Source organism: Berghia stephanieae, chromosome 8 (assembly GCF_034508935.2).
Source record: "Berghia stephanieae isolate SIO BIC M18660-M18661 chromosome 8, UCSD_Bste_1.3, whole genome shotgun sequence".
NCBI classification, from domain to species: Eukaryota; Metazoa; Mollusca; class Gastropoda; order Nudibranchia; family Aeolidiidae; genus Berghia; species Berghia stephanieae.
The window spans coordinates 52395484-52417983 of NC_088367.1; the positions used below are offsets into that span (position 1 = coordinate 52395484).

General features: G+C 39.6%; 1 protein-coding gene across 1 annotated transcript in view; it reads right to left on the reverse strand.

The window, feature by feature from the left end:
• Positions 1-22500, reverse strand: part of LOC144979059 (MAM and LDL-receptor class A domain-containing protein 2-like) — a 269405-nt gene that overhangs the window by 219452 nt on the left and 27453 nt on the right. Inside the window, 10 exon segments of the mRNA XM_078925674.1 lie at positions 1-164; positions 4033-4170; positions 5244-5334; positions 6373-6489; positions 8984-9147; positions 12454-12654; positions 13463-13547; positions 15264-15431; positions 16812-16909; positions 17687-17824. The exon segment at positions 1-164 is cut by the window's left edge and continues 4 nt beyond it. Of these exon segments, the coding sequence (XP_078781800.1) occupies positions 1-164; positions 4033-4170; positions 5244-5334; positions 6373-6489; positions 8984-9147; positions 12454-12654; positions 13463-13547; positions 15264-15431; positions 16812-16909; positions 17687-17824 (1364 nt within the window).

Sequence of the window (22500 nt, forward strand, 5' to 3'; positions counted from 1 at the left end):
AACCCGGATGTAAACATTGATGGTCATCTGGGCAGTTCCTCCGTAGAAGAACCAGAATTTCATACAGCGTCCTTGGAGTGTGGTTGGCTGGAAGGTGTCACTCAGCAACTGGGCTTTGTCGCCTTGTTTGTGGACAGCGGAACTGGACAGGTACATGAAATGGCCTGTGGGGAGAGAGAGAGAGAGAGAGAGAGAGAGAGAGAGAGAGAGAGAGAGAGAGAGAGAGAGATTGGGAGAGAGATAGAGATAGATAGATAGATAGATAAAGAGAGAGAGATAGATAGACAGATAGAGAGAGAGAAGGAGAGAGAGGAGAGAGTGAAGAGACAGAGAGTGGGAGAGAGATAGAGATAGATGGATATATATATATATATATAGAGAGAGAGAGAGAGAGATAGATAGAGAGAGAGCGAGAGAGAGAGAAAGAGAGGAGAGAGTGAAGAGAGAGAGAGAAAGAGAGAGATTGGGAGAGAGATAGAGATAGATAGATAGATAGATAGATAGATAGATAGATAAAGAGAGCGATAGATAGAGAGATAGAGAGAGAGAAGGAGAGAGAGAGAGGAGAGAGATAGGAGAGAGTGAAGTGAGAGAGAGAAAGAGAGAGAGAGTGGGAGAGAGATAGAGATAGATAGATATATAGATAGATCGATAGAGATAGATAGATAAATAGATAGATAGATAGATAGAGAGAGAGAGAGAGAGAGAGAGAGAGAGAGAGAGAGAGAGAGAGAGAGAGAGAGAAGTTGAGGTGGGGATGATTACAATGTATTGGAGCTTTTATATAGCGCAATATCCACTAAATGTGCTTAAATTAAAGAGCTTTACAAAGGGTCCCTGACCAGCAACAACAGGTAAAATTGTAGAGTGAGACACGACGCCTGTCAGGCAATATTACAATTGTTTCCGGACGGAGACAGCGCTGTTAAAGGCTATGCACTCATTTTACACCTGAGTACGGTGAAAGAATATGAGTAAAGAGCCTTTTCCAAGGACTCAACTATGCGTTGAGCGAGGCTCGAACTCGGGACCTTCCGACCCGAAAGCGAGTGTCATACCACTGGACCACATAGCCGCAGTAAAATCACTGAGCCCACTGAGCCCACTGAGCAGGAGTTCATCTTGGTTTTTACACAGGAGAGTAGATTATGCATTTGGATTCAGTGGTGTGATGTCACGCCCCCGGCAACGGCGGCCATCTTGGTTCTAAACAAAGAAAATCATTACTTTTTATTCTTCATGCTGGCTAGAACTTTTCATATGCCTTGTGATCAGAATGTGTAAAAGTCAAAACATGATCAAATTTATGTTTTTCTCCTCTGGATACGCTTTTATGTAGCAATGACTATCCCGCACAAATCTTCGGGCCTCTTTTTCGCTCACAAAGTGCCCAAATTCGCGACAAAATATGGGACGAAGCCGTTCCGTACATGCTATTTTAAAAAAATTAATTACGACGCTGATTATCGATGAATATGACTGAAAGTTGGCACACAGTTAGAAAAAAGGTCATTTTAGATTATGTCAAGCGACAAAACTCGTACGATTACCAGAAGACCGTTAAAAATACATTTTTACTCTTTGGAGTACAATATTTCTAAAACTACAAAGAGGTGAGATTTTGTCGCTCATAAGGTTATATATGCACATTTCTTCTATTTATATTTCAAATTTCATTGGATTATTATAAGTACTTTTCCCGTATTCTCACAAAACATCAACCCAATTTGTATTTCAATGAGTGAAAATATGGAGACGGCCATTTTGGGCCACCATCGCGCGACACGAAAATGACGTGAGCGATGCAAGGCTGCCAGGTGGCCACACTTTAACCTGACCAAATTCGCGTTCAAAAGTGGCTAAATAGAAAATCATATGGCTTTCACTATTAAGACTGGCCCACTTAAAATGAACTAAATTTTAACAAACAGAAAATTGAATAGGCTAGGATAAATGTCAATGAGACAAAAATAGATCAATAAAATTTAATAAAAAAAGCAAAATTATATATTTGGCCACACACGTGGCCATCTGGCAACATGTTCGCGGTGACTGACGACACAAATCCTCGCGCGCTTTTAAAAAAAATTAAGGCATTATTTCATTGTTATGTCATAGGGATAGTAGATTAACTCTCTCTCTCTCTCTCTCTCTCTCTCTCTCTCTCTCTCTCTCTCTCTCTCTCTCAAATAAATACTAGAAATAACATAAGCCATGGTCTCACGGGACTGATTGATAATAATTTCGCAGGCATTTTTCGTTTGATTTGTATGTGTTGTAGACACAAAATTACACTTCGGAAAAATTCCAAATGATCAATATTATGTATATTTTAAAACAAAATTATAGTTGACCCTAGCCATACAGCTCTAAAACTATACAAGTTAGAACTTTTCAGATGTCTTCATCATATTTTCTGATAATTTTGCCATAAAATTGCCAAGTTTTAATATCTTATTCCACGTATTAAGCGAGATACAGCCACTAACCAGAATAAAACGCAGAAAAAGCATCCCATATTTTCCGTATTTTTTTTTCTCTTTGTGAGTCATCCAAATAAATGACACATTTGAAACTGAATAACTTTGTTATATATTAATGGATTACCAAAATTCAAAAACATTTTTACTCAGTGGAGATAGGGCTTTGATTTAAAAGGAGTATTTCCTACAAAAATAGAAAACAAAAATTTTCATAGTCATTGCTATTTTATGCTCGCCGGGGAAATATTTCATACGGGCGTCCGCCATTGTTCCGATAGTTTAGAGCCAGTGTTACTAAGTTACCATGCGTCATTACGAGGGAAGTGACGTTACGACTGTTGAAGAGTATTAGCAATATTGCTGGAATAATGTGGGATTCCAATACAAATACACAATTAATATTCCTGCTCTTTTTAACTGTCTTGAATGGGACAGTAAAATTGCCTGCTACCTAATAAATAGGATGCTTTTACTGCTAAATCGAATGTTTGAACCGATGACTCAAACCGAGCCGTTATAAAATCTACTTTTGGACAATTTGAGTCATCCCTCAGAGGCATTAGGTCCACCGAGCAATGGTTTATCTTGGTATCTAAAGCATGAAATGGACAATGGTAATTGCTTGCTACCCTTTGAATAGGACTCTAATCTGTCGCAAAATACTATAAGCCAGCGACCCAATCACTGCTGGGTGGACAAGGGGTTAAGGTTTAAAATCCCAAATTTCCCTCGAGATCTATCTCTGTCCTTTGACCTGTGAAACAATTGCTCTATAGGGAATGGGATTAGCGGAAGAGTAGCGTCCCTTAATTGGACGTCACCTTACAGAGAGAACGTTAAAATTGTTTTGCCAATGCGTCTCTCTCGTCCTCGCTTTCGGTGAAGTGTCTCATGCCGCACAACCAACATGACGTTCTCTCTCTAATAACTTTTCCGCTCGTGACTTCCAATCAGGGGACGCTACACTCCCGCTAATCTCATTCCCTATAAACTCAGCTATTCCCTTTATTTATGACCAAGAAAAAACTGTGTCTTTTATGGTTTTACAAAGGAAAGAAGGGAATTACTTAGGCAGCAGCCTCTTATGGTTCTCACACTCCTATGTTATGACGATCGACCCAATCAGCAAAGTCCGGTCCGCATTCGTGCATCGTCGCGAACCGGCCAGGTAGCATCGTCACAACACGCCGTTCAACTAGATATTACTTAGGCATTAGCAGCAGCGCAACACTGCATTGTGAGCTAGGAAGATGTGAGTTGCTCAAGGTCACACAGCGTGGCGAGGAGTCGAACCTGATACCGTCTGGGCGGGAAGCAAAGACCACACCATTGTGCCACGTTTTTCCTTAAGTATGGCAGACATATAGCATAGAAGGAACGAAATTGACGTCGCTCAGCTCTTTCTATTTTTTTTTAAACAACCATTTTAATGATGATTCGTTTTCAATCAATTCTACTATCAATATATAAAAATCAGGCTGGCGGATGTTATGTGTATTTTATCTAAACGCATAGCATCAATTCAATTTAAGGAGACTTACGAACTTACCAATGGACAGAAGGGTGGTGTGGTCAGTGGAGGGCATTTGTCCATTTGGGCTGGGTGTCACGCGAGACCAATCGCTGTTGTCCTTCACTCGCTCGTTGGACCAGGTACACAGTACGTCAGATTCGAATGTGCAACCGCCTGGAAAATGGAACAGGTTGGAATATATATATATATATATATATATATATATATATATATATATATATATATATATATGATAATGATAATAAGGCGTCGCAGTCCTAATGGCGCTTGCCGTGAACTGTTTTTGTTCAAGTGGATCTAACGATTTCTATAGAGATGGTTCTCCATTTCTCTCTGTCCTGTGCCAGTAGTTTTAGTTGAGAGAGGTCTTTGTTGGTATGGAGGTGTCTTGGAAGAGATGGTTCTTGATTTTGCTGGGTGCTGGCTGTTTGGTCGTGTTGTGATGAGTATAGGTGTTGTTTGTAGTACTGTTGAAGATCTTGGTTTAGTGATGTTGGGAGGTGGGTGTTCTGCCAGCGTACTTTTTGCCATTCTGTGACAGGTATTCCTCCATGGCCGTTTGTGCAGGGATTGACTCGTGGATATGGATATATATATATATATATATATATATATATCTATATATATATATATATATGTGTGTGTGTGTGTGTGTGTGTACTTGTGTGTGTGTGCGAGTGTTGGTGGGTACTGGTAGGTATGATTGTGCTCGATAATGTTGGTTAGAGCAAATAAAATAAATAAGGTCACTCACGTATTTTTGCCGGTATAATTGTTTCAATGACTTCCATATAGTCCGTCAATAATTATCCGTAGGAAAAGCACGCTACGGATAATTTAATGTTCGACTGACGATATGGAAGACACATTGAAACAATTGTATCGGCAAAAAAATGTGAATGACCCTATTTATTCTCTCTCTCTCTCTCTCTATCTCTCTCTCTCTCTCTCTCTCTCTCTATATATATATATATATATATATATATATATATATAATATAATTTTCGGGTACAATCTGTACATCTTTATGTGTATTCATCGGTCTTGCTATCCATTCATCGATCTGTCGATCAACCTATCTCTCATGTGGATATCTCTCTCTCTCTCTCTCTCTCTCTCTCTCTGTGTATGTATACATACACACAGACACAAACACACCTACCTAAGCACACACAAACGCACACGCACATAGACACAGACAAACACACGCACACACACATAACCACCTGGATTCGGACAAGGTCCAGTCTTGAATGAAACGTCATCGAGAGAGATATCCCCCCTGAAGGTCAGACCTCGGACAGCTTCAAACACGATCTGGAGAACAAGAATACGTCATCAAGTATATCACATGCCATTATAGATTTAAAAAAATAATTGAGCTTTATATAGCGCAATATCCACTTATTGTGCTCAAAGCGCTTTACAAGGGGTCCCTGGTCAACAGCAACATTAAACATGTAGGACGGGACATGACGCCTATTAGGCGATATTTCAATTTTTCGAACAAAGACTACGCTGTTAACGGTCAGGTACTCATTTTACACCTGAGTACGGTGAGATAATGTGAGTAAAGAGCCTTGTCCAAGGACTCAACTATGCGCCGAGCGCGAGGCTCGAACCCAGGACCTTCCGATCCGAAAGCGAGTGTCATACCACTAGACCACATATACTTATAGATAGTATGTTTTGATTGGTCAAAAATATACTGGTTAATTATATGTAACCTTATATGTTTACAGTGTGATTGACACAATTTAGGCTGGCTATAAACAGAAACAAGGAGCCGAATGACGTCAATTTTGTTCCATCTATAGATAATTCGAAGATGATGTCACTCAGGTCTTTGTTATTGCTTTTTGTCATCCACGTTTATGAGTAATTATCACTAACCTGTATTAACCTGACTATAAACGTTTAAGGTTACACATCGTTTTGTGTATTGGTCCGTTATATTTCCGGGTGGTAATGTTGTGAGTTTCTTAGCCAAGCGCATACTATCTATAGATATATAGGGCAATATAAACTTAACGTGCTGTAAGCGCTTTTACAAGGGGTCCTTGACCAACAGTGAAACGTAACATGTAGAACGAGACATGAATTGACGCCTGTTAGGCGATGTTACAATTTTTTTTTCGACAGAGACAACGCTGCTGGTGGCCAGGTACTCATTTTACACATGAGTACGATGAGAAAATGTGAGTAAAGAGCCTTTTCCAATGACTCAACTATGCGCCAAGCGATGCTCGAACCCGAAACCATCAGATCCGAAGGCGAGTGGCATACCACTGGACAACATAACCGCACAGTTTAGAACTTTTCGTCCTAATTGTTCAATAATAACCACAAACGTACCTGGTAACTTCCGGCAATGCTGGAGATGGGTATTTTGACCTGTCCTTCAATCCACCTTTGACCCTGGTTGCCGCTCACAGTAAACACTGGCTGACCCAGGCTATTTTGGCTTGATGGCTGAACAGTGATAGGGGCAAGGAGAAGATCATAGTGGTGATTGTAATAGTTATCAATGAAATTATTATTATTATTGTTTTTATTATTATTATTATTTATTATTATATATTTTTATTATTATTATTATTATTATATTATTATTATTATATTATTATTATTATTATTATTATTATTATTATTATTATTATTATTATATTATTATTATTATTATTATTATTATTATTATTATTATTATTATTATTATTATTATTATTATTATTATTATTATTATATTATTATTTTATTATTATTATTATTATTATTTATTTTATTATTTTATTATTATTATTATTATTATTATTATTATTATTATTATTATTATTATTATTATTATATTATTATTATTATTATTATTATTATTATTATTTTATTATTATTTTATTATTATTATTATTTTATTATTATTTTATTTTTTATTATTTTATTATTATTATTATTTATTATTATTATTTTATTATTATTATTATTATTATTATTATTATTATTTTATTATTATTATTTATTATTATTATTATTATATTATTATTATTATTATTTATTATTATTTATTATTATTATTATTATTATTATTATTATTATTATTATTATTATTATTATTATTATTTTATTATTATTATTATTATTATTATTATTATTATTATTATTATCATTAATATTATTATTATTATCATCATTATTATTATTATTATCATCATTATTATTATCATCATCATTATTATTGGGTATCGGCTGGGTCTGTTAGATCTGGTGGAAAGTATTTTGCGATGGACCAGCGTCCTGTTCACAGAGTAGTAAGAAATTCACAAGTCAATTGAATGCTATAGTAACCGGGAAAAACCCCAGTTGTACGGGCTTTATGACCCTGAATGTCTATTTCGTTGTCTTTCTTTATTGGGAAAGGGGGGGGGGGGCGGAGAGGAACCCGATATCTCAGTTGGTAGAGCACTCGCTTCACACGCAAAGGGATCGAGATTGATCCCGGGTGCAGTAAAGATCTTTTTCTGCCCCCCCCCCCCGCCCGCCTGTCCACCCATCAGTGATTGGGTTGCTTGGTCTGTTAGAGTTGGCTGAAAGTACTTTGCGATAGACTAGTAGTGTTCTATCCAAAGGATAGCAACAATTGATATTGTCCGTTTCACGCTATAGAAACTGGGATAAACTCCGACTCCATGGGCCCAATAACTCTGAAGGACTTATATTTGGAGGGGGGGGGAGGGGAGGGGGGCGTGTGTTCATGCAAACATAAGATCTGTTACTATGCATACATGTCCCAATAAAGTATAACACAGAGAATGCATATTTGTTACTATGCATATGTCCCAATAAAGTATGACACAGAGAAGGCATATCTGTTAATATGCATATGTCCCAATAAAGTATAACACAGAGAAGGCATATCTGTTAATATGCATATGTCCCAATGAAGTATGACACAGAGAAGGCATATCTGTGAATATGCATATGTCCCAATAAAGTATAACACAGAGAAGGGAGAAGGCATAGTTGTTACTATGCATAAGTATAACACAGAGAAGGGAGAAGGCATAGTTGTTACTATGCATATGTCCCAATAAAGTATGACACAGAGAAGGCATATCTGTTACTATGCATATGTCCCAATAAAGTATGACACAGAGAAGGCATATCTGTTACTATGCATATGTCCCAATAAAGTATGACACAGAGAAGGCATATCTGTTACTATGCATACATGTCTCAATAAAGTATAACACAGAGAAGGCAGATCTGTTACTATGCATGCATGTCCCAATAAAGTATAACTCAGAGAAGGCAGATCTGTTACTATGCATGCATGTCCCAATAAAGTATAACTCAGAGAAGGCAGATCTGTTACTATGCATACATGTTCCAATAAAGTATAACACAGAGAAGGTAGATCTGTTACTATGCATACATGTCCCAATAAAGTATAACACAGAGAAGGCAGATCTGTTACTATGCATACATGTCCCAATAAAGTATCACACAGAGAAGGCAGATCTGTTACTATGATGTCCCAATAAAGTATCACACAGAGAAGGCAGATCTGTTACTATGCATACATGTCCCAATTAAGTATCACACAGAGAAGGCATATTTGTTACTATGCATACATGTCTCAATAAAGTATAACACAGAGAAGGCAGATCTGTTACTATGCATACATGTCCCAATAAAGTATCACACAGAGAAGGCATATCTGTTACTATGCATACATGTCTCAATAAAGTATAACACAGAGAAGGCATATCTGTTACCATGAATACATGTCCCAATAAAGTATAACACAGAGAAGGCAGATCTGTTACCATGCATACATGTCCCAATAAAGTATAACACAGAGAAGGCATATCTGTTACTATGCATGCATGTCCCAATAAAGTATAACACAGAGAAGGCATATCTGTTACCATGCATACATGTCCCAATAAAGTATAACACAGAGAAGGCCTACCTTGATATAGATGTTCAGCGAGCCCGTATACTGTCCATACATATTGTAGTAGAAATCCATGCACATGGCGGTTGCACCAGTGGTTTTGTCGTTATAGGCAGGAGTCATAATCCTGGCCTTGGCCCCAGAGTGGGTGTAGCTGGCATCCGCAAAGATATAGTGGCCTGACAAGTGGTGGGAGAAAAATGTGTTAGAAGATTTGGATGTTTTTAGAAGATTTGGGTGTTTTTAGAAGATTTGGGTGTTTTTAGAAGATTTGGGTGTTTTTAGAAGATTTGGGTGTTTTTAGAAGATTTGGGTGTTTTAGAAGATTTGGGTGTTTTTAGAAGATTTGGATGTTTTTAGAAGATTTGGATGTTTTTAGAAGATTTGGGTGTTTTTAGAATATTTGGGTGTTTTTAGAAGATTTGAATGTACATGATTTAGGTGTTTTAGAAGATTTGGGTGTTTTCGTAGATTTGGGTGTTTACCCATTTTCCCGTTAGAGATTTAAGTTTATATGACATTGAATTATACACAATGGTGCATGGCATTGATGACATCAATTATAAATCTTTCTTTGAAAACTCTCACATCGATTTCACTCATTGTGATAAGTCTGAAGTATTTATAACTAGTTCTTCTGTCGGGAATTGGTTTGATATAAAAAATGCTAAAAATTGAAATGAATAATCTCCAATTTTAGACAAAAATGGTCCCGCCACAAATAGGTTTAAAACATTTGAATAAAGAGTTGAATTGTTTATAGTACGATGGATAATTTACAATTATGATTTGGAAATTAATTCACTTCTTACAAATACTTATATCTAACTTAAAAACTGTACCATTTTGTGTACATTTTTCTTATTAAAATTGACATCAATATCTCTGTATATGACTGTAATTGATAACTCATCATTTTTGGCATTGATTTTGTCCATAAACAAAACTTTATATTTTGAGATATCAAAGTGTAGTTGCCATTTTTATGCCATGGACAGAAACAGATGCTATTCGGGAGACTCAGATATCACTATAAATTCTCTGGCAATGACGATGTGTCCAACCGCTTACTGAGTTCGAGGAGGGCATAGATGTAGAGTCACATTGGGCAAAGATCAAGGAAGTCTACATAACAACTTGCCACGAAGTATTGGGTGTAAAGAAATCAGAACATAAAGAATGGATTAGTCCAGCCACCTTGGACCTTATTGAAAAGAGGAGAACAAGGAAGGAACAAGTGAACGCAAGCCGAACAAGGGCTTCAAGACTGGATGCACAAGAGCAGTATCGAGCCATAGCTAAGGAAGTCAAAAGATCTGTGAAGAAAGACAAGGAAGCATTCATGAACAGACTTGCAGAGAAAGCAGAAGCAGCAGCGACAGGAGGACACACGAGGATCATTTATCAAACTACAAAGACACTTGCTGGAAAATATGGGAAACCAGAGGTACCAGTCAAAGACAAAAATGGGAAAACTATTTTTGGAAAAGAGGCTCAATCTGAACGATGGAGGGAACATTTCAACTGCCTTCTGAACAGACCACCACCAGACAACCAGCCAGAAAGTTTGCTTGCAAGGAATGAATTACCAATTAGCTGTGATTCACCATCGATAGCAGAGAATGTGGGTGCCGTTAATAAGATGAAATGGGGGAAAGCTGCTGGACCAGACCAGATTCCACCGGAGGCTCTAAAACTTGATGCTGAAAGAAATGCTGAGGCCTTGCACCCACTATTTGAGAGAATCTGGAATGACGGGATATTTCCAAAGGATTGGAAGGATGGACATCTTATCAAGCTTCCAAAGAAAGGGGACCTCAGTAATTGTAATAATTATCGAGGTATCACTCTTCTTTCTATCCCAGGAAAGGTTTTCAACCGTATTATTTTAGAGAGAATTAAGAGTGCAACAGATGCTAAACTGCGGGATGAACAGGCAGGTTTTCGGAAAAACCGTTCATCCACCGACCAGATTGCCTCTCTGCGAGTCATAGTGGAATAGTCTATAGAATGGAACTCTTCTCTTATTGTCAACTTTCTGGATTACGAGAAGGCTTTCGACAGTATTGGCAGAGCAACATTGTGAAAAATTCTGGCACATTATGGACTCCCTGAAAAGATAGTAAACCTCATTAAGGAAATGTATGAAGGATCAAGTTGCAGGGTTGTACATGAAGATCAGCTTACTGACAGCTTTGAAATTAAGACTGGTGTCAAGCAGGGATGCTTGCTCTCACCATTCCTGTTCATCCTTGCCATTGATTGTCTAATGAAAGAAACCTCCAAAGGACGAAGAAATGGGATACAGTGGACCCCCTGGACACAGTTGGATGATCTGGATTTTGCAGATGATCTGGCTCTTTTGTCCCACAACCAGGACCAGATGCAAGCAAAAACCACAATTATAAACAGCCTCTCGGAATCAATTGGTCTAAGAATTCACCCTGCAAAGTCAAAGGTTTTGAGGATAGGTACGCGTCAAAGGGAGCAGATCAAAGTAAAAGATCAGGAACTCGAAGAAATAGACACTTTCTGCTATCTCGGAAGTATAATTGACAAGGATGGAGGCACGGAAGCAGAGGTGAAAGCACGAATAGGAAAGGCACAGGCTGCATTCATATCTTTGAACAGAGTTTGGAGAACTAAAGATATCTCCCTTCGACTAAAGCTAAGACTTTTCAACTCAAATGTGAAGTCTGTCCTACTGTATGGATGTGAAACTTGGAACGCATCACAGGCATGTATAAGGAGGGTACAGATTTTCGTAAACAGGTGCATGCGTAAGCTACTCAGAATAAAATGGATGGATAGAATAAAAAATGAAGAAGTATGGAAAAGAACACAGCAGAAACCAGCGGGAGAGGAAATAGGAAGAAGACGATGGAAGTGGATTGGACACACGCTTAGAAAGAACGACTCCACTATAACAAAGAAAGTATTGGACTGGAACCCTCAGGGCAGAAGATCAAGGGGAAGGCCACGAGGAACATGGAGAAGAATTAAAGAAGCTGATATACAGAGAAGTGGTAAGACCTGGAATGAAATTAAAAAGATAGCTTAGGATAGGGAAGGATGGAAATTGTTTGTCTGTGGCCTATACCCTGACCCAGGGTGAAAAAGGCAATGATGATGAATGACGATGATCTCTGGAGAACCGTGGAATCCGTTACAAATTAAAGAAATGAAGGGACAGGAAGCAGTATAAGATAAAGATCTGAACAAGTGTGTATGAAAGGTGTCAGACAAAGCAAGAAAGAAACATACAAGAGAAATAAACCATCCCAAATATCAGTCTACCTCAAGGTAGACTAATTTTTTGGGGTGGTTTTTTTTCTTTTTTTTTTTCTTTCTTGCTTTGTATGGCACCGTTCTTACACACTTGTTCAGATCTTTAATTCGTTACAATCATCAGAATCCAGCTCTTATCTACTTCGGGGGAAGGAAAAAAAAACACGAAAAAGAAGTTCAAAAAATCCAAAACTCACCTTGGCTTGTGCCGTAAGTATGATCATTGTTTGGTCCTGTTTTGTCACTTCCTGTTCCACGGCTGATAAGAGCCCAGTTGTAGTCCCCTGTTGTATCCTTGGTAAAGCCACATAAATTTGAACCATCTTCAAAGTCACACATTCTAACCTGGGTACCTACGGGGCCTGGGGTGACTCCTGGCATGGGTGTGCTCACGATATCTGGTGTAGAGGACAAGAGAGAGAAAGAGAGTTTAAAATTTGGTCTAACGATTCGGGCCGCTCCAAGCGAGTCGGTAGAACCAGATAGTCCGAAACGTCAACAAAAGGAAAGAAAAGAAAAGAAAAGACTAGGAGGATAAAATGAGGGAAATCATTGATAAGTTCCCTCGGAGTGGAAGATCAGGCCACTGTACTGGGCCTAGCCTGATCAGAGGGAAGAGAAGGAAAGAGAAGGCCCTTGTTTCATGGCCAGACAATTGTAATGATAAAATAAATGGAGATCAAGTTTTACAAACACGATACATTTATTACGGAAACTAAATTATGTATAACACAAATAGGAACGACACAACTCTACTTATCATTCATTCTTCTTGTCTCCCCCCCCCCCTCCCTGACATCCACGAATAAGAAACACCACTATAATAACATAATACATAACAGGACAGCTGGAAAGGCGGTATTCTGTTCAGCTGGAAGAAACTTACAAGAACTTGCCTCTGGGTTCCCGCGCTTCGCTTATATGGTGCTATATTCAAACCCTGATTGGATAAGAGAGGCGTTCAGAATGCCTAGCGACCCGAGAGAGGTACGGTCAACTCCGGACTCGTTTGGAAGTTTGGGTTATGTCCTGGCAGCCATTGCCAGGGCATAACAGTGTGGCTTGTCACCTAAAAGTGGATCCGATGGGCTTTCGGCTAATGGATCAGAAGTTATCCTTGCTTCAGAGGCATTAAACAGAAAATTAAAAAAAATGCTTGCTACCCTATGGGAAGGATACAAGTCAATACAAAATCCGACGACTCACCTGCACAAAGACCATCGTACAAGTTGACGTCATCAATGGCGATGTGACTCCTGGCAGAACGTCCGTTGATGGCATCAAAGCGTATCTGTGATAAACAAGACAAAATATCAATATCTATGTGGTCAAGTATGGCACTCGCTGTAGGATCAGAAGGTCCTGGGATTAACCCTCTCTTTACCAACTACAGGAAATCGTCACATTCAATTCAATGAACATAATTTTTCTCTTTCAGATTTATTGTGTAAATCACAAAATTTGGAGAAAAATCGTTGTTATGGTCGTATTTACTTTATGTTGTTTTGTAAAGCTTGTTTTTATGCACAAAATGAAGTAAAGTTAGTTCTTTTTGCTTCTGAGTGAAAGTGTAAAGAAATCAATTTTGTGTTGAATGGCGATGGCATTTTGGAAATATCATGAAAGTGTTCGGTAAGGAGAGTAGAGTAAAGTCCCGCTTAACCCTCTCCTTACCAGCCATTTTCAAGATTTTCCCAAAACTCATCACACAACTAACACAAAAATAGATTTTTTATCACTTAAACACAGTGGCAGATAAACAATTTCTTTAGCAAAACATGCTCTACAACAACACTGTTCGTTTTCTTTTTAATTTTATGATTTACAAAAGAAATTTGAATAAGAAAAATGTTGGTTGTATCGAACGAATATATGACGATTTTCCTATGAGTGGTCAGGAGAGGGTTAAGTCTGAGTTGAGTCCTTAGAAAAGGATCTTTACTCACATTCTATTACTATAGTCTGGTGCAAAATGAGGTTGCTATCGAAAAAAAAGCTGCTGTTGGCTGTTGCAAACCTTTTTAATGTAAGGGTAATTATGACATCGGTTGACATCGGTGCGGCTATGCGGTCTAGTGGTATGACACTTGCTTTCTGATCGGAAGGTCCTTGGTTCGAGCCTTGCTCGGCGCATAGTTGAGTCCTTGGAAAAAGCTGTTTACTGACATTCTCTCACCGTACTCAGGTGTAAAAATGAGTACCTGTCATTTAACAGCATTGTCTCTGTCCGAAATAAAATTGTAATATCGCCTAAAAGGCGTCATGTCCCGTCCTAAATTTTAAGTGTTGCTGTTGGTCAGGGACATCTTGTAAAGCGCCTTGAGCACGCTTAGTGGATATTGCGCTATATAAAAGCTTTTTTTCCGATCATTGGTTGACTCAAATGATTATTTAGAATATGACTCCCTCCCCCTTTTTGAGTCACTTGGCCCTCCAGGTTGGGGGTTGTCGAAGGGTTAGTAGTAGTAGCGTATGGCTACACCTCCAAATTTATTTCGTCAACCCAGCTCCTAAAGTCTTCCTCTGCCCTAAGGACGGTTTCGTAGCCACCTTCAAGTTTAGTGACTGGGTAGTGGAGGACAATGTGATCGCTGGTCTCTGGGGCTGTCTGACATTTCTGGCAGGTTTCACTGTCTCGAAGTTTCCATCTGCACATATTTGAAGGGTTAACACCCCTCCGTAAAACTCAAATTGTTACGGAATCACAGGCGGACAAATCAAATCCTTTTATTTTACATTGGGCGACAAAAGAGTCTGCAATGACGGAATTTATGAAGGATAAGGAATGCAGCGAGATAAAAAAAAGCTAGCTCCAGATAGAGAAGGATGGAAACTGTTTGTCTGTGGCCTACACCCTGACTCAGGGTGAAAAAGGCAATGATGATGATGATTACGACGACGATGATGATGACGACGACGACGATGATGATGACGATGATGTGGATAGGCATAATTTAAATTATGTTATCTTTATCTTATCATCCTGTAACAATGAGGTCAGTCTTACTCCGTATGGAACATTGTCGTCAATGGAGATGGATGCCTTGACCCAGGCATTTCCTTGAGGTCCAGACCGTGTCCACCTGGGACTGCCCAAGGGTTGGTTCTTGATGGTCAGGTAGACATTCAAGGTCCCTGTGTTGGATCCTCCCATGTTGTACCAGAAACTCAGACACTGGAAAAAGAAAGACTATCAGAAGATCAAGGGGAAGGCCACGAGGAACATGGAGAAGAATTAAAGAAGCTGATATACAGAGAAGTGATAAGACACGGAATGAGATAAACAAGTTAGGTCAGGATAGAGAAGGATGGAAACTGTTTGTCTGTGGCCTATACCCTGACCCAGGGTGAAAAAGGCAATGATGATGATGATGATGATGATGATGTAGTTAAATATCTATTTCAAATTGTAAATGGTTGTCACTGAGGTCAGTTGGTAGAGCACTCGCTTCACACGCAAAGGGACTGAGATCAATCCCGAATAAAGTTGAGATTTTTTTTTCTGCCCTCCCCTTCCCCTTTAGCAGTGATAGGGTGGATGGGTCTTTCTGATCAGACAGAAGGTACTTGGAGAAAGACCAGCATCCTATCAAAAGGGTAGCAAGCAATTGCTATTGGAGACAAACTCCAATTACACGGACCTAATGGCTCTGAAGGAGTTACTTCCAATTGTAATCGGAGTTCCTGATAACTCAATTGATGGAGTACTCCTCATAAAAGAAAAGGAACTGATATCAGTCAAAGTGCAGTGTATTTTTTTTATCTGACTCATGTGAGCAACTAAGAGTGATTGGGTATCTGAGTACGTTAAACCTAGTGGAAAGTACTTTGTACTAAATGTATGTCCTAACCAAGGGGTAGTGGACAATTCTTAATGTCAACCAAAAAACTCCGGTGCCCTTGTAGTACTTATCTTCAACCAACTCTGGAAAGGGAGGCAACTGTAATATGGAGATCGACTTCAAAGTGCAATGCAATTTAAGCTACTCGAACTATCTACCAGTTGGCTGCGTAGACATTCATATTCATTTTAAACAGTACAAACTCCCCTGTCCGACACCTATATAAAACAATCTCCCGGATAGTGAATAATCTTAAACTCTCCCCTTACCGATCATTTTCATTATTTTCCCAAAATGGCGGGCTTACCAAGCAAGAAAAATAGATTTTAAAAAACCCTCAAACAATCTGTATCCAAAACAACTTGATGTTCTTATCAATTAAACAAAGATCGTTCTTCAAAGTTTGTGATGTCCAAAATTAATTTGAATAAGAAATAAAGTATATAGGGAATGAGATTAGCGGAAGAGTAGCGTCCCTTGATTGGACGTCACCCATAGTCTGTGACGTCACCGGCGGAAAATTTATTAGAGAACGTCATCTTAGTTGTGCGCATGCGTCTCTCGTCCTCGCTTCTTCCGCGTTACGTGTTACTGTTGGTCAGGGACCCATTGTAAAGCGCTTTGAGCACGTTAAGTGGATATTGCGCTTTATAAAAGCTCATTTGTTTTGGTTCAAAGTTTGTTGTTTTGTTTCAAAGAGAGGATTTCCTTACCTGTTTGGGGAGACGAGGGGTGATAGTCTTACTGACAACGCTGGCCTTCCTCTTGATAGTTGTAGGTGTCGACGACAACACAAGGTAGTGACCCGATCCTGTTGGAGACAAGACGGTATTCAAATCAAAGTCCCAGGTTTGAAAGTTGAGGGTCATTTAAATCGATCGATATTTGAAGGAAGAGATTTCTGGCCAAAGTTTCAAATACGAGTTTTTTTTTTTATTCAGTACAACAGTTAAGTGATTAATACGGAGCCGCCGTGTGTAAACATTACTTTTGATGACGTAGTTACCACAAATCCCCCCCCCCCCACACACACACCCCCACACCCCCCCCCCCACACACACCCCATTTCAACAGTAAAAAGACATCTAAAACGTTATCCTCGAATGCATTTCAAAGAACATCAGTAAATTTTCTTCCAACACATTTTTACTGAAATAATTTTTTACAGTTTTGAAAGAGGAACTTAGAGAGCCGGGGGGGGGGGGGGTGCCTTACGCCTGGGATCGTCACAATACTAACGAAAGATTGAAAATGGAGAGTCTTCGGATGGGAGCAATACAGACAATGGACGTTTCGGGTTAAAACACTTCATCAGCACAACATTAAACAAATCAATGTGGAAAACACACATATACGAGTATATATATATGAAAATTTATATTTAAAAAAAAAATATATATATATATATTCTTTTATTTGTTTTCCACGTTCATTTGTTTATTCAGCAGTTGTTTTTTAAATCACAGTATATAATGGCAGTATTGTTGTGCTGACGAAGGGTTCTAAACCCAAAACGTCCATTGTCTCTATTGTTCCCATCCGAAGCCTCTCCATTTTCAGCCATTCGACAGAGGACCTTGTGACTTACTTCCTTTAGTGTGGTCCGTACTAGGGGCGTCCACCGTAGTCCCAACGGTCTGGGCGTACTGCAATTTCCAGTCTGTGTCGTCTGACGTCACCTGGTTCCACGAACACATGCCTGACTCAAAGTCACATGACACGGTATCTGGTGTGAGAAAGAGAAAAGATAGAACAGGCTTGGCTAAGAAGCTCACAACATTGCCATCCGGAAGTATAACGGACCAATACACAAAATTATGTGTCCTAAAAAGTATGGCTAAAACAGTTAACTGAGAGTTACTCATAAACGTGGATGACAAACAACAATAACAAAGACATGAGTGACGTCAACTTCGTTTTATCTATAGCAGGGGTTGAGTTAATAGGGAAGGAAAGTAGTGACGTCACACTTTCTACTGTTTTGGTTCCAAATCCTAGGAAGTGTGTATGTGGCCAGTCCTTCAGAGACCTAATACTATATAGGTTACTTATGAATCATAAGGGGGCATAACTATTTATTTAGTAGCAGGATCATCATCATCATTGCCTTTTTCACCCTGGGTCAGGGTATAGGCCACAGACAAACAGTTTCCATCCTTCTCTATCCCGAGCCAACTTTTTTATCTCATTCCAGGTCTTACCACTTCTCTGTATATCAGCTTCTTTAATTCTTCTCCATGTTCCTCGTGGCCTTCCCCTTGATCTTCTGCCCTGAGGGTTCCAGTCCAATACTTTCTTTGTTATAGTTGAGTCATTCTTTCTAAGCGTGTGTCCAATCCACCTCCATCGTCTTCTTCCTATATCCTCTCCCACTGGTTTCTGCTGTGTTCTTTTCCATACTTCTTCATTTTTTATTCTATCCATCCATTTTATTCTGAGTAGCTTACGCATGCACCTGTTTACAAAAATCTGTACCCTCCTTATACATGCCTGTGATGCGTTCCAAGTTTCACATCCATACAGTAGGACAGACTTCACGTTTGAGTTGAAAAGTCTTAGCTTTAGTTGAAGGGAGATATCTTTAGTTCTCCAAACTCTGTTCAAAGATGTGAATGCAGCCTGTGCCTTTCCTATTCGCGCTTTCACCTCTGCTTCCGTGCCCCCATCCTTGTCAATTATACTTCCGAGATAGCAGAAAGTGTCTATATCTTCGAGTTCCTGATCTTTTACTTTGATCTGCTCCCTTTGACGCGTACCTATCCTCAAGACCTTTGACTTTGCAGGGTGAATTCTTAGACCAATTGATTCCGAGAGGCTGTTTATAATTGTGGTTTTTGCTTGCATCTGGTCCTGGGTGTGGGACAAAAGAGCCAGATCATCTGCAAAATCCAGATCATCCAACTGTGTCCAGGGGGTCCACTGTATCCCATTTCTTCTCCCTTTGGAGGTTTCTTTCATTAGCCATTCAATGGCAAGGATGAACAGGAATGGAGAGAGCAAGCATCCCTGCTTGACACCAGTCTTAATTTCAAAGCTGTCAGTAAGCTGATCTTCATGTACAACCCTGCAACTTGATCCTTCATACATTTCCTTAATGAGGTTTACTATCTTTTCAGGGAGTCCATAATGTGCCAGAATTTTCCACAATGTTGCTCTGTCAATACTGTCGAAAGCCTTCTCGTAATCCAGAAAGTTGACAATAAGAGGAGATTTCCATTCTATAGACTGTTCCACTATGACTCGCAGAGAGGCAATCTGGTCGGTGGTTGAACTGTTTTTCCGAAAACCTGCCTGTTCGTCCCGCAGTTTAGCATCTGTTGCATTCTTAATTCTCTCTAAAATAATACGGTTGAAAACCTTTCCTGGGATAGAAAGAAGAGTGATGCCTCGATAATTATTACAATTACTGAGGTCCCTTTCTTTGGAAGCTTGATAAGATGCCCTTCCTTCCAATCTTTTGGGAATATCCCGTCATTCCAGATTCTCTCAAATAGTGGGTGCAGGGCCTCAGCATTTCTTTCCGCATCAACTTTTAGAGCCTCCGGTGGAATCTGGTCTGGTCCAGCAGCTTTCCCCCTTTTCATCTTGTTAATGGCACCCACAATCTCTGCTATCGATGGTGGATCACAGCTAATTGGTAGCTCATTCCTTGCAGGCAAAATTTCTGGCTGGTTGTCTGGTGGTGGTCTGTTCAGAAGGCAGTTGAAATGTCCCCTCCATCGTTCAGATTGAGCCTCTTTTCCAAAAATAGTTTTCCCATCTTTGTCTTTGACTGGTACCTCTGGTTTCCCATATTTTCCAGCAAGTGTCTTGGTAGTTTGATAAAGGATCCTCATGTGTCCTCCAGTCGCTGCTGCTTCTGCTTTCTCTGCAAGTCTGTTCATGAATGCTTCCTTGTCTTTCTTCACAGATCTTTTGACTTCCTTAGCTATGGCTCGATACTGCTCTTGTGCATCCAGTCTTGAAGCCCTTGTTCGGCTTGCATTCACTTGTTTTTCTCTTGTTCTCCTCTTTTCAATAAGGTCCAAGGTGGTTGGACTTATCCATTCTTTATGTTCCGATTTCTTTACCCCCAATATCTCGTGGCAAGTTGTTATGTAGACTTCCTTGATCTTTGCCCAATGTGACTCTACATCTATGTCCTCCTCGAGCTCAGTAAGAGGTTGGAATCTATTACTCAATTGTAGTTTGAATTCCTCATTCTTTTCCCCATCAAGTGCATTCACCTCGAATTTTCTTCTTGTATGTGATCTGGCCCCGTGTTTTCTGAGTCGGAGCTTTGCCAATAGCAGGTGGTGGTCTGATCCAACATCTGCCCCTCTCCGTACTGTCACATCTTCCAATGAACATCTGAATCTACGAGAGATACAAAAATGATCAATCTGATTCTCTGTCACACCATCTGGTGAGACCCAAGTTGCTTTGTGGATACTCTTATGGGGGAACACTGATCCTCCAATCACCAAACTGTTGAATGCACAGAAATTTGCAAATCTCTCACCATTATCATTCATTTCTCCCATGCCATGACGTCCCATGATACCTTCATAGCCTACGTTATCCTGTCCCACTTTTGCATTAGCATCTCCCATCAATATGTTGATGTCTTTCCTTGGCAACTTGTCAATGACTTGTTGTAGCAGACCATAAAATGTATCTTTGTCCTCATCTGTTGCATCATTTGCTGGGTCATAGATCTGCACAATGTTCATGTTGATCTTCTTACTCCATGTTGTAAAGGACGCCATGATCCTTTCTCCGTGTTGTTCCCATCCTCTCAGTGACTTCTGGGCAAACTTGCTTAGAATTATTCCTACTCCCTGTGTATGAATCCCGTCCCCTCTCCCTGAATATAAAATCTTCTCCCCAGACTTGAGGTGTTTCTGTCCGGATTGTATCCAGTGGGTTTCGCTTACTCCAAGTATATGCAGCCTGTATCTTCTCACTCAGTCACAACTTGAGAGCTTTTTCCTGCTTCATACATGGTGCGACCGTTCCACGACGCAATTCGAAGCTGCTTGTTTGGCGAAGACGTCATCGGGTCAGCAGAGTCCTTTCGGCTTTGTCTGTTGTCCTTCATAAATTCTGTAATTCCAGAAACTCTTCGGTCGCCCAAGCTAAAAAAAGGATTTGGTTTGTCTGTCTGTGTTTCTGTAACGGTTTGAGTTTAACGGAAAGGGTTGTTAACCCTTTGCCAACCCCCAACCTGGAGGACCAGGTGACTCAAAGATGGGGGAATCACACACCATTAGTCGCCTTTTACGACACGCTGGCTTGGCGTTTGGCTATTCTTGACCCTCTCAGTTGAGGGACCCCGGACACCACACGGGGTAGTAGCAGGATGATATGGTTTAATTGTATGACACTCGCTTTCGGATCTGAAGGTCCTGGGTTTGAGCCTTGCTCGGCGCATAGTTGAGTCCTGGCCTTGGAAAAGGCTCTTTACTCACATTCTCGCACCGTACTCAGGTGTAACATGAGTATCTGGCCGTTAAGAGCGTTGTCTCTGTCGGAAATAATTGTAAAATAGCCTAACAGGCGCCATTCATGTCCCGTCCTACGTGTTAAGTGTTGCTGTTGGCCAGGGACCCCTTGTTAAGCGTTTTCAACACGTTTAGTGGATATTGTGTTATATTAAATCTCAATTTGTTAATTAAATTACTTGGACATTTTAAAATTCGTAGTTTTTAAGAGCATAAAAAATGTAGTCGCTATAGATTAAAGTTTAAAAATCAACAATTTCCCCTCACATTAATCGGATTCAGTAGTCTGATGTCACGCCGCCCAGCAATGGCGGCCATCTTAATTCTACAAAAAGAAAATCATTACTTTTTATTCTTCATGCTGGCTAAAACTTTTCATATGTCTTGTGATCAGAATGTGCAAAAGTCAAAACATGATCAAATTTATGTATTTTTTCCCCCACTGGATACGCTTTTATGCCCGTCGGAGAAATATATCATAAGGGCGTCCGCCATTGTTCCGATAGTTTAGAGCCAGTTACTAAGTCACCATGCGTCATTACGAGGGAAGTGACGTTACGACTGTTGAAGCCAATTAGATGACACTTCAAAATCCTTAAAATTATGCAGGTAAAACTGATACTAGGCTGCTGAAAACTGGGCACAGTAAAATGTAATAAACAAAATGAATAAAACAGCTTCAAGAAGTTAACGATGACTAGCTACGGTCAGGCTATATAAGTTAACTATAGCTACGGTCAGGCTATATAAGTTAACTATAGCTACGGTCAGGCTATAAGTTAAATATAGCTACGGTCAGGCTATATAAGTTAACTATAGCTACGGTCAGGCTATAAGTTAAATATAGCTACGGTCAGGCTATATAAGTTAACTATGGCTACGGTCAGGCTATAAGTTAACGGAAGTTAACGATGGCTAC